The 13618-nt window shown below is 35.3% G+C and overlaps 2 protein-coding genes across 2 annotated transcripts; one reads left to right on the plus strand and one right to left on the minus strand.

Moving 5' to 3' along the window:
• The first annotated feature begins 1364 nt into the window (after positions 1 to 1364).
• Positions 1365 to 3466, plus strand: LOC110725784 (thioredoxin M-type, chloroplastic-like). The gene is made up of 2 exons (XM_021905252.1): positions 1365 to 1766; positions 2959 to 3466. Exons 1-2 carry the CDS (start codon positions 1535 to 1537, stop codon positions 3276 to 3278), a joined length of 552 nt encoding a protein of 183 aa, XP_021760944.1. The 5' UTR covers positions 1365 to 1534; the 3' UTR covers positions 3279 to 3466.
• A 1161-nt stretch (positions 3467 to 4627) lies between these two features.
• Positions 4628 to 12957, minus strand: LOC110725785 (transcriptional corepressor SEUSS-like). Its single transcript, XM_021905253.1, has 10 exons — positions 12482 to 12957; positions 10592 to 12058; positions 10378 to 10497; positions 9976 to 10024; positions 9651 to 9865; positions 9494 to 9562; positions 8181 to 8278; positions 7556 to 7649; positions 7189 to 7258; positions 4628 to 6606 (listed from the first exon to the last, which is right to left on the minus strand). The coding sequence occupies exons 2-10, from the start codon at positions 11654 to 11656 to the stop codon at positions 5606 to 5608; spliced, it is 2781 nt and encodes a 926-aa protein (XP_021760945.1). The 5' UTR covers positions 11657 to 12058; positions 12482 to 12957; the 3' UTR covers positions 4628 to 5605.
• Between the last annotated feature and the right edge of the window lie 661 nt (positions 12958 to 13618).

Raw genomic sequence — 13618 nt, forward strand, 5'->3', positions numbered from 1 at the left:
TCTCCGTTTTTATTTTATTGCACCATTAGGACTTTTACACTATTCACTTAATTTTCTTTGACCATCATTTGTGATTTATACATTAGGAAAAATATAGTCATGTGGGATCTAGTTAGATTCGTATCGAACTCTACTTATCAAATATCAAATTTTTATAATTTTTACAAAAGTATAATTGAAGATATTGATAGCTAAAGTAATGCATTGACAAGCGTAAAATACCTTATGGTGCAATAAAAAAAGAACGGAGGAAGTATATCTCATCTTTCTTTTTATCCTCAAAGTTCCAAGAGGAAGTAGCTTAGAATGGGGAGTTTGGGTAGGTATATAAAGATATGAGAATATAAGATAGAAGAACTCATATGTTTGTTTTGAGTGACAAGGACAATAAGGGGATTAGGAAAAAGATAAAAAGTAAGGTCATAAACTAAGTAAGTTCATCAACATGACAATAGTTAAGTAAAGTGATCATATTTATTTTACAAAAAATGTTCAACAAAAACAAGTTGTTTCACCAAACAAGTTTAACAAAATGAATTGAAAAGAACAGTTCCTTTGATAAATATTTTTGTAAGTAATTTTGCAAATTCATCTAACTCATCCACGTACAGAACGACGATGTTGTTTACTTTATCTTCTACACCAATTTTTTATCCTCGTTTTTACTACCTTATTCATCCTATCTTCATTATTACGCATATTTTGCTAGATGTAAATATAGTGGGGTAAGGTCATAAGGCCGAGTTTTATGTGTATTTTAAACCCCCCCCCCCCCTCTAAAAGTATTGTTCAGTAAGTCTAATCCACCTAATCAAACAAATCTATTCTTTCTTATCCAATTATCTCTATCCTAATCCCCTTATCCTGCCTACTAAACGCCCTGTAACTTACTAAGGTTCCTCTTTAAGCCTTCAAAATAAGTTTCTACAAAATATGATCAATTCAAACATAACACAATGATATCTACTTATTAGATATCATATGTATGTCATGTGTAAATTCAAATAAATTAGCTATAAATCAATGTGACACACACATAAAATGAAAGACATTACCAAAAAAACGTAAAAATAACCCGAAAAAATTCTCCATAAATAATAACTCATTTGAATCTGATCTCAATAATTATACTATTATAATTCATCACCAAACCGTCTCATACAAGATTTTTTTCCAAAACCAATCAAGCAAAGCAACATGTATCACACTGCCCATTCATTACCCTCGTTTGATTCATTGTCATTTGCCACCACAAGCCCATTTGAGCAATGACATGAAATTACAATGTGGTCCTTATAAAAAAACAAAAATAAAATAAAAAAAATGAAAAGGGCCACAAATAAATGTGATCCACATGAATTTGATCATTCTTAAGAACCTCAGAAAATTTCTCCAAGTTATCCACACTTCAACAAAATCTAAATCCACCATTTTCCTTCACAATATTATTATTACATACTTGTTGTTCATACAATAGTTTTTTCCCAACCAAAAAAATAAAATAAAATCTTGTGACATTTTATCATCAAATATTATGGCTTTAGAAAACTGTTTACAGTTGAGCACATCAGCAAGTGTAGGAACAGTTGCTGTTAAATCTCATGCTCATCATCTTCCACCATCCAAGCTTGCTCTCCCGAGTTTTCGATGTATAAAGAGATCGGTTCCGGCATTGTCTTCATCGGTTTCGCCTTCTTTCGTGTCGTCCCCTCGACGAGCACGGTACTCTAGCGTTGTTTGTAAGGCTAGTGAAGCTGTTAAGCAAGGTTAGTTTTTCTTCATATTACTACTTTAGTTTCATATTATTTGTAACGATTAGATATTTTTCCTCTCTATTTTATGTCAAATCATTGCAAATAATTGCAAATAATATGAGATGTAAGTAGTATTTATATTTTTTAAGTATTTCTTATAATAAGTTATAGGAAATTGTAGTTCCTGAAAAGATAGTTTTGCTGTAACATGTGATTAGCCCTTTGTTGATTAGCGTGTCTAAATAATACATCCGGGCATTGCCATAAGGCGCATACACATGACAAGGTACTTATAATAGAAGGTTTAATTGACTTTATTATAACAAGAGGTAAGTGGGTTAGAGTAGTTGAGATATTTTTTTTAAAAAAACAATAAAATAAACAAACAAATAAATAAATAAGTAAAGTATGAAGCGAGTTAAGTATAAAGCTCGTTGTCTGGCGATTGTATATGATTTTATTCCCTTCTTCTTTTCTTCGCTTGGGGAATTAGAAAAAGAGGTTGTTGTGTTGCTGAAGAGGATTCAGAGGTTCTCGGCGACGCAAGACATTGGTGCTCGTGCTGCAACTCATATTTTCACTAGGGTAGGCTTTGCTATAGCTAGAAGAGCGGGGGCCCAGATTGTATCTCAGCTTCCCACTAATTTATTGTAGGTTGTATGACTTTTGTTTTTGAGATATAATAATAATAATAATAATAATAATAATAATAATAAAAGTTGTACGAAAATATAGTGAATGTAATAGTTAATTAAAAATCAAAGGATGTGAGATGAGGGGGAAAAAAATTAATCACGAGAAGATTGAGAATGGAGACCATATGAGAACAAAAGTGTTTTTAAACTTTACTAGTGTAACACTTAAAAATTAAAGTGTATTACGTAACACTTAAAAAAAATAAAATGACAAATTAAAGGTATGTTCACATTTATTGAGCTGACCTGAATTGAAAATGAATTTATCTAATTAGAGCTGAACTGAACTGAAATTAAGCTGAAGTGAACAAGTCCTAACGCAAGTGAAGGTTAAGGGTTTGGTAAGGTATAGAATAGAGGAAATAGGTAATCTTTGTTCAAAAATTGACACCAAGTATTACACTGTTATTCATTTTATTATTTATTACCCAATGATAATTAATTATCATAAAAAAAAAAATCAAAATATTAATTTTCCACATTTTGGTTATTGGTGTTTATGTTTATAGTTCAAGATGTGAATGACTCAAGTTGGAAAGAGCTAGTCCTAGAGAGCCAAGTCCCAGTGATGGTAGACTTTTGGGCACCATGGTGTGGACCTTGCAAGCTGATTGCTCCGGTGATCGACGAGTTGGCGAAAGAGTACACCGGGAAGATTGCAGTTTACAAGCTGAACACAGATGAAGCACCAAGCATTGCTACACAATACAACATAAGGAGCATTCCAACAGTGTTGTTCTTTAAGAATGGAGAAAGAAAAGAGAGTATTATTGGTGCTGTGCCTAAGTCTACTTTGACTGATACCATTGAGAAGTATTTAGCTTCTTAAAAAACAGAAAATCTAAGTACTAATTAAGATTAAAAGATCAGTCTTTTTCTAAATTATGAACAAAAACTACTAAGCAACTTTATTTCATAAGAGTTGCTTTTAGTATTTGTATATCATCATTTGTTGATATTAATGTGATATCTTTGAATGTTTAGAAAATATGTTAATTATGATACTCTTGTGAATTACTACTACTTTTTAGTGAAATATTGATGATGTTATTTAGTTAAATAATGTTCAATTTTGTCTGAAAATTAGGTAGAGGAATTCATGACAAAAACAACACATTTGATTACATATGGAGGCCAAAAAATAGAGATTATTTTTAGTATGAAGTCATAAAGCATTCGTAATTGTTACAAAGACTAGCATGTGCTTTCTTCGTTCAAGGCAGTCATGTAAAATATCGATACACTGTTACACACTTACACTAACTTGTCATTCATACATACCAACACATTACAAAATTATTAAAAGATGTAGAGATCTAAATTTCCAATACAAAACATAATTAAAAAAAAAAAGTATATATAGAGAGATCAGATGGAGTACGAATTGCTTTCTTTTGGAACTTAATATTACTTGCACGTTAACAAAGTAAGATTTGTCAAAACACGTTTACACATGTCCATTTCGATTTATTTCAACCACTTATCACCTTGGAAATGTCCAAATATGATGTTATATACTTATATTCTTGCTATTATTTCGTGCAACAAATACACAATTTCACAATAAATTTGCTACAATGCCTCTCAATAGTATTTTATGACAAAAACTGTCTCTTTATACTCCGTAGTATTTTTCTGAATATGCTTCAATTCTTGCCCACATATTTATAATTTAATTATAATTTTTATGTTTTATGCTTTAGGGACCACCTGATATTTTCCATCCATTATGTATTTATTGTGTAAAAATTATAAAAAACACATTCACGCAATTTGGATTACAAAATTAACATTTAAAGAAGTGAAGCATTACTTTTATGCAATCATACAAAAGCATTATTCCAAGATCTATGACTAATCATCATAATCATTGAAACTTCATGTTGAGTTGTGTTAAGAATAATTCAATTTATTTACAATATGTGATGTATAATCCAAACTAGAAATAAGGGGTCGAAAAATGAGGCTCCCCCTCCCCTATTCCTTTTCTAAAATTCATATGGCTAACGCCCTCGAATCGATTTGCACAAAATAGCTCGTTAGTTGGTATCATTGGCAATATTCAAATGACTATCATCGCGTTTCTTGTTTAGAGCTTAGTTATGACCAGAACGGAATACAAAACTCTACGTCCAACTCGACTCTTATGTATCATTCGTGTAATTTAGAAGTAGAATAGAAACGAAGTACTTGTATAAAGTTGGATAGAAAATTAGTAAACTTGTAACATTTAAAGTTTGTATGAACCAATATACACAAAGGTAGGATTAGAGGATATAATTCCCAAAGGTGTTTCGCTTGTGTTGCAATCTACACTTGCGTCTGGCCTTCACTGTTGATCAAATGCGGAGTTATTATGAAACAAAACTTAGTTTCTTCATAAAAACTATCACTAAATGACACTAAGTATGACGATCATCTATAAGACCTGTGCAGCACAGCACAGGAATGTTCACTTCACCTCAAAACATCGGTACAAAAATTTTCTAAGGCGGTATAAATGATGCATTAATACATTCAACCTTACTTTTAGATACTATATAGGTTGTTTAGACAACCTCCAAAGAAAGTCCAATAGGGCGCAAACCTGAGATCCCTGCTGAAGATGCAAACACATCACCTAGCAACATAACTAGGAGTTGAAGGGAATGCTGACATATAAGTAGTGTACAAAGGCTCCAGAAACTTACAAGAAGGTTGTACAAGTGAATTGGATCAATCCTCTACTCATTGTACATCTCCCAACAATCGATCCCAATCTCAATTGCTATGCAGTATACACTTGACGATCAGAGTTAAAACACTGAAAGACAATGTTAGAGAGGCCAAAAACAGCTGATTTTTGAGAAATGTGAAGATATTCTTTTCAATAATATAGTAAAACGCTACGCTATATGTTCCCTCTCCTCTCTGAAATTAGTACAAAGTGGTGTTTAACCACCCCCCCCCCCCTTCTTCTGTTCGTTCTCTCTCCCTCATCCTCAAGCGCAAACCCTCAACTCCATCCATGTGCAAACTCCTCTGCCTCAGGGCAACAAGGAATCACAGAAGCCTCTTCTCTTTCCATCATTGCATTATCATGCCGCACAAATAGCTCCATTTATCTTTTCAGAACCCGGACAACAAATTTTCACACCCATTTCATATAATCTTTTGTTATGGTGATGGTTTCCAATCATACTGAAGACTGTTGAACCCATTGACTGCTCCAAGCCCACTTAGCATTTGGTTTCCCAGGTCTTGTTGCTGATGATTCACACTTTGATCCCGTGCCATTGAGGCCATACCCACTCTTCCATTCATCACAACAGAATTGTTGCCCATAGCAGATCGGATTCCGTTAACCATCGAAGCCTGGCCCATTCCCCCACCCATGCCCCCTAAAGGCCCGCCACCCATACTTGAGTTGCTATTCGTGGGCCCATTGCCCACAAGACCATTGAGAGCCGAGTTGCTGCTCATTGGCAATATGCCACTCACATTTTTTGCGTCACTTCCTAATGAACCGATGCCCATCATACCTCCCCCATTATGTTGACTGTTCATCATCATTTCTTGTAACATCTTTTGAACTGTGCTCTGACTGTCATTTGTATCTCCATCACCTGATAGAGCAGGCTGATGAATATTGGACATTGCAGGTGAGTTTACAGAGTTCATGTGATTGGTGGTTGCTGCCAACGAACCATGTGAAGTTTGGGGAGGATTATTAGAAGTTGAAGGTGTGGGAGATTGGAAGGGGGAAGGATTTGGTTGCGTTTGCTGCATTGTGCTTGATGAACCACCCGGAGATGGCATCTGAACAGAACTTCCACCACCAAAAGGACTATTAGCATTATTCATAGGGTTTTGCTGTCGGGAGTTCATTGAATTTTGGTGGAGAAGCCCGGCAATAGTACTTTGTGAAGTAGAGGTGGAAGGTACATTGAGTGAATTATTATTTACACTGGTCACCCCATTGCTAGAAGCAATCTGCATTACAGCAGCCTGGACAGAACCTTGATCATTACTATTCGAGTTCTGAGCCATTGCCTGCTGTGACTGCTGCTGGTTATGTTGCTGCTGCGGTTGCTGCGACTGCTGCTGCTGCTCTTCAGGTTGCTGGCTTTGAAGGGCAGATGATGTGCTGGTTCTTCGAGGAAACTTGGCCAAACTTTCTGCAGCAGTAACAAAGAAGGCAGTGAGATACGTAAATTAACTAATAAATTCATCAAACAAATTGACAACATGACAAATGAAGGAATATGTTACATATGTTGGGCCTCATTCAATTAAAGAAACAAGAAGCAATTAAATGCGAAATAAGTAATCATTAACCATTCTTAGCTAGAACAGTGCACTTTCTTGTTAAAGACAGCTAAGTCCATAGGATATTAAACAAATTAAAGATATTATTGTCAAATTAAAGATATAACTCTGACAGCCTGGCTAAAGAAATATCAGCTTACATCTTTTAAATTACCGTTGCCTTCTGTTTTCTTCCTCTAAGGTGGCATGTCATAACAGCTTGCGACTTCAGCAAAGGCAATTTAAAATTAATATCTTTTCTACCCTAGTTGTTATATGCTCACAAAATCTACCAGCTTGTGACTTAACAATGACATATTCATATTTCGTGGGTAAAAAGGGAAGACGAGTAAATTTGGCTTTGGGAGTCTCTAAAACCACTTGACCTAAGAGCATGAAATGCTGGTAGATTCAGACAAGAAAAACAAAAATAAATAACTATTCAATCTTACCCATTGGTCCAGCCCCTGTTGATCGACTGTAGTCAATCAAGTCTTTCATACTGTTGACCACTTCAGATATCTACAAAACCACAGAACATGACAAAGAAGCGCATATTATTAATAAATGCAGAAAATTAGTACTCCATATGAAGTACGAACATACAACCAACAATGAAAGTTGCAAGTAAAGATGAGCAGATAAGCTGAAAAAATTAATAGCAAAGTCAATTAAAGCAAAAGGCAGTGCAGCCATCATATCATTAATCAAGGAACTCAAGATGGGGGAAGAGCCGCACTCACTTATTCAAATTTTCAAACCAATATCCCCCTGGTCATTATCCTAGTATGAAAAGCAAAGATAACATGCAGAGCATACCTGAAGGCAGCGAACATATCTTTTTGTGTAACCTAAATCATTAACTAATGGAACTTCCAGTGTTTTTGCCAGTTGTCGAGCTGACGCAACAAACCTGTAAAAAAAGAATTTGAGGCAAATAGAATACAGTTAGTGACATATTTAACCACCTCATAAGAAATGTGGAAAGCAGACACCAAAATGTAAGCAAATGTTGCTCTTTTCAGATAAAAGGTACGTGTTAAGCTTCTAATCTGATCACAGGCCAAGAGTTTAACAGGTCCTAGAAGGTCATTACTGATAGATTAAGCCTAAAACTCCAATAATGGAGGATTGAAATATACATACACCAATGTAAAAGATGAAAATGACATACAAACATCATAACAAAGAGAAACCTTAAATGATTAATCCAATAGCTTAAACTTATACAGTAAAGAGGAGAAAAGGAGAAAGAAAGGATATGCAACCATAAAAATGTAACAAAGCCAAGAAGGCATTAGTAATTGAAGAGGTTTTAATTAGCTGTCACGCAACCAACATAGACCAATATAACAAATAGAAAATTAAATAAAATAGCCGTTACAATGTTCTCTCGCAAAGTGATCCAATTACCAATTGAGAAAATCGGAAGATAGTTGCTTACATGTTACAATTACTCTGTAAATCTGAAACAGACATATTGGATGATGAATTTTGTGTAGCAGCCTGATACTTCTGCGCAGCAGTACCAAGCTGACTAACCTGCACAAATTCAGCATCTAATCAGCAATACGGTAGCAGAATAAGATGCAATCCATATGAAAATCAAAGGCAGAATTTAATTAAATGGAACATTCTCTTATATAACAGCACAATAAGATACAAGCAATACAGGAGATTTTTCTTTACAACCCTTACATAAAAATGTATCACTTTTTATTTTCTACGTGCACTGGGCCAGGGAAATTCAAGATTCTGGTATGATTGCAACATCTAAAATGTAATCAGAAAAGGACTAAAAGATACCTATCTACAATAGATGGGGAGCTTAAAACAATGTACAGGAAAATTTGGAACGTGTAAAACAACAGGTCATTGTGGTTTTTTTTCACTACGTAACCAGAATCCAAAGAAAAACAAAAAAATAAAAAACAATTCAGCCAAGAAATCCAGATCCAATCAAGCAATAATTTAAAAACAACTTTTATCATAAATCTACATTAATTTGTTTCCACTTGTTTCATGATAAAGCATTCTTCAGAAATTCCCCTTTTGGGGTGGGGTGGGGTTGGGGGGGGGGGGGGGGCAGAGGTGTAGGGGATTGTGTATTGCAACACGCAATGACGTAGTTGAGAGAGCCATCCCTCACGAAATAAAAAGGATTGATGCAGATTCTCAAGGCTCAATCATCAGTGAAAAGAACATTCGCGCCGCAGATTTTCCATATCCTTAATTGATCATTTTAATCAAATTAAGGTAAGGTCTAACTCAAAATATGGCACATCAATCTGATTATCGACAAACAAATGTGTTGTCATAGTTTATCTATAAGCTAGTATGTATGACTCTATCTTAAACAACCATAATTCAATATATGAATTTCTTATGAGCACATTCCAGGCAAAAACTAATGAAATCTATACATGAAAACCCAAAATTGTATAAAACAAGGTCTGAATTAAAAACTAGCACCAATAGAGTGAAAAAAAAATGAATAAACTTATTTATGGGGCTTAATAACAGATTGAATGAGGGACAGTAAGGAGAAGGATGACAGATAAATTCATCTTCATTTACATTCTAGGCTTCTATAGACAAGTCATAACATTCATACACATAGGCTGTAGAGTAGCTTAAAGAAGAAAAGTGTACTTGGCTAATTACCCTTGTCAAAAGGAAATTATATAGCCAAAAATAAAATAAAAAAAATAAAAAAATTTAACAATCAATAGATTCAATAATGAATTGGTACATGACCTGGGGTATTAAGAGTCGTCGAGGAATGAGCTCTTCATGTCGCCGGGCGCAAAATTCCCATGAGCATATCTTGAATATATCATAAATATCAAAAAATAATTAGTACTATTATTATGTATATCATAGATCTTGAATAGGAAATAAGAAAAATATCAACCTTGAGGTCAGGGGAGAAAACTATCCGAAGCTGGCCATCTCGAACAACACGTAGCTGCTCAAAAACACTTTCCTGAATTGCCTTTGCATAGTCCAAAACAATTTGACCTGACGAATTCTGATATTCACGAGGCATATCAACATAAAGAAGCTCTTCTAATGTGCCACTTTCGTACTTAATTTTGAAAAGCCTTGGCAAAACCTCAACAGTCGCCTCTGAGAAGGATCATCATTTAAATGTCAATCACAGGCCAGCAAGGAGCACACATATACACAGCAACATACAGCAATTAAAAATGTCGTAAGGAAGACAATGAACTACGCACCAAAACCACGGCCAGGCTTGCGCTTGCATATTTCACAATGCCATACATCCTGACAATTTAGAGTTCATATAGTTCAGCATTAAAAGATACAAAAAACTGAAACACTAGAAACAAGTATCTGATGAAATCATAAAGGGATAAAGATACAGCCATGGAGAGAAAAGACAACATTACACCAAATAAAGGTGTCATGTACTACGGATCTTGTAGGCAGCCCAAACAATAACGAGATATACAAAGAGTCTAATCCCAGAATAATGCTTCATTGTGAACAACTCCGGATATGTAAAAAAACAGGGGAAGGCAAGAACATTTGCAAACAAAGAAATTAAAAGGTATTCATAAGCATATATATTCAACATAACAGAAAAACAATCCGTTTTATGCTATTTAGTAGCTTACCTGAGGAAATACTCCGGTAGTTTGCCTACCGCTTCCATACATAGACACACACCACTTCTTTTTGGCATTCAGGGCAAAATATTCCGCAACAAATTTCCTCCAAAAATCGATATTGTTATCCTGCATAGTTATAACAATAATCTTAAATACCAATTTAGGTAAAAACTTAAAAACACTTGCTCATAAGGAAATCAGTCGTAAACCTAGTTCTGACCTCTGGTCTGTGCTGCTGTTGATACATATAATGTGTGAGACGACGGGCACACGTCCCAGGCTCATAAACTGGTTTCACAGGTGACCTAAGAGGCATATTCTGGGGAGGAAATTGCTGGTGCGTTTGAGACCTTTGTTGAGGAATACCCTTCATTAACTGATGGTGGTGTTGTTGTTGTTGTTGAGCCTGGTGCTGTAGCTGAAGCATTCTTTGTTGCTGCAAGAGATTAAGATGGGCGGCTGCAGCTTGTGGGTTCCTTGGCATGGACATCTGCTGCATGAGTTGCTGTTGATGCTGCTGCTGTTGTTGATGCGGCTGTTGCTGCTGATGCATGAACATGGACTGCTCTGAATGTTGAGGCTCCGCCTTTACAGACCCCATACCCCGCATATTCTGCAATTGGTGCGGTTCCAACTTTACCTGACTAAGACCTCTTAAAGGCTGCAATTGCTGCTGTTGTGGGGGACCATGTTGATCACTTGAAGCCTGGGGCTCTAATTTAACAGGACCAACACCACCTAGCCCACCCCGATATTGCTGCTGTTGTGGCTGCTGGTTAGCAGGAAATTGTTGCTGCTGATGCTGGAAATTTTGGGATTCAAGCTGTTGGGATTGTGCTTGATCTTGTAACATTTGATTACCAGAAGAATTCGGAAACTGCTGGCCCTGACCTTGACCCTGACTCTGACCAGATGAGCTAGGATTCACCATATTAGAAGTACCATAAGAGGATGCAGGGTTGAACCCCATTCCATTGCCAATACCAGAAAGGGGATCAGACTCAGCTCCTACATCAAGGCCACCTCTGGGGCCATTCCCGACACCAATCCCGGAATTCGCCCCACCATTCCCATAAGACTGGTTAAGAAGCGATGAAACATTGGCGACGTTTCCCAGCAAATTCACATTATTATACTGATTTCTGGGTGACACTAAAGATGGAAAACCCCCTTGAGAAGGCATTGAACCACCTTGCCCTCCCAACATCCCGGAATTCGACCTTAACAGTGAAGGATTAACAGATTGGGTTCCACCAATTGGGGTGGACGGTCCAGAAGGCACCATTGTATAATCAAAAAGATCTTAATTACCTATCACTGCTTCAACAATTAAAACCTAACTATCTAAAACCACATGAATCCTAATAAAACCAGCTAAATTTTACACTAAAGACAGTTCAAAAACCGAAATAAACGAAGACCCACCAAGCAATTTTGGACTATATTCAAGGCATAATACTCCAAAGTAGCAACCACACACTAAAGCATCCAAAACAATTTTGTGCTTAACCATAAAAACTTGCAAGTCGCTAAATAAAACACCCAGTAAAGGTATTGTACAAACCGAGCAAAACACGTTTCTACTTAACATACTACAATGCCGACGCCTCCAAGAAATCCTCGAGCTTTCGCGGTATTCCCTGAGTTAACTCCAAATCTTTGGATCCCACTTAAACCTTCACTCATTCTGCACAAAGCGCAAATTACAATAAAAATTAAGTTAGTACCTTTAATTCCAATTGAAATAACTTAAATCGAACCCTAAAAAACCCAAATCCCAAAAAAGATAGAAACACCCAAGTAAGAAATCTTCCAGAAAAATGAACTTCAACTCTCAAATTTCCGACTTCTTAGACAAAAATAGAAGTTCCCAACTTCAAATAACATAAATCCAAACAATTTTACAATACATAAAACAGAGTAAATTAAAATTAAAGTTATAATTAGAAAGCAGAGGATTACATAAATAGAAGGAAAAAAAAAAATAGAAAAACCCAATAAATCGATCAGCTAAATAATTTAATAAAACAATGAAAAAAAAGTGTAAAGACTTAAAAGAAATGAAATTTAGAGCTAAGAAGACTAAATTTGACTAGAAAAAAGAACTCACCAGAACTAAATTAATTAATCTAGAGAGAGAAAATTTCTCAAAATTGGGATGTAAAAACTGAAATTAACACTGAATTAAGAACTGGGTTGCTCCCAATTTTCTCTGTTTTACGAGACCCACCAATAAAAATTGCTTTTTTTTTTTTTAGGGTTCGATTTTTTTTTCTATTTTCCTTTAATTTTGAAGGGGCAAAGTGTTTTTTTCTCCTAAAAATCAATATCAGAAGTAATAAGAGAAGAGAATATGATAGAGAGAGAAAGAAGAAAGAGGGTCTATCTCAGTATCTTTTTTTTTTCTTTAATTTTTTTTTTTGGGATTTTTTTTCCTTTTTTTTTCTCTTGGTTGTCTGCTGTTCTTCGCTGTATCTAAGCAAGAGAGAGAGAAGACGAAGGAAGAAGAAGAGAGAGAAAGAAAAGAGGAGAGAGAAAGGATGTCTCCTTGCGGACGTCAAATTAGCATTCCATCGGATTGAATTTTTCAATTTTCATTCCATTTTTTGGAATTTATTTAATTAAAATTAAATTACAAGTCAAATCCCCGTCTTACTATTTTATGGATGTAACATGTATATGTGTGTATGAAATGTATGATGGTGGATGGATGGATGGATGGATGGATGTCCACATTCATCGTGTTGAGTGTTTTCTTGTATTGTGGGAGAATAGCATATAGCCCTTAAGGAGATCTCTTCTTGTGCAATTGGTAGATTTTGAGATTGGTTTGGATGATTTGTTTGCATTCGTGTGTTCGTTCGATTGGTTGATACAGATGGTATGTTTTGAAGTGTTACGATAGCGGTTATGGTAAGGTGTGTTACGGTTTTTGTTTTTATCTGATGCGGTCGATTAAGTAAATTAATTGTCGTTACGTAGGTTTAAAGTGTGATTTATGCTTCTTTTTTATGGTGTTGATATTGAGGCATGATGTGGTAATACATAAGTAAAGTAATTTTTTACTACCTAGTTATAAGTATAATTCATGTATCAAAGGTGATCTCTTCTTATAAAATGGGTATCTATTGAGATTTATTTGGATGATTTGTTTGCATTCATGGGTTTGATTGGGCAATATGTTGATGGTATGTTTTGAAGCATTACAATAACGGTTATGGTAAGTTAAGGTATGCTCGGTTTTGTC

This window comes from Chenopodium quinoa, unplaced genomic scaffold (genome assembly GCF_001683475.1).
Source record: "Chenopodium quinoa cultivar QQ74 unplaced genomic scaffold, ASM168347v1, whole genome shotgun sequence".
Taxonomy (NCBI): domain Eukaryota; kingdom Viridiplantae; phylum Streptophyta; class Magnoliopsida; order Caryophyllales; family Amaranthaceae; genus Chenopodium; species Chenopodium quinoa.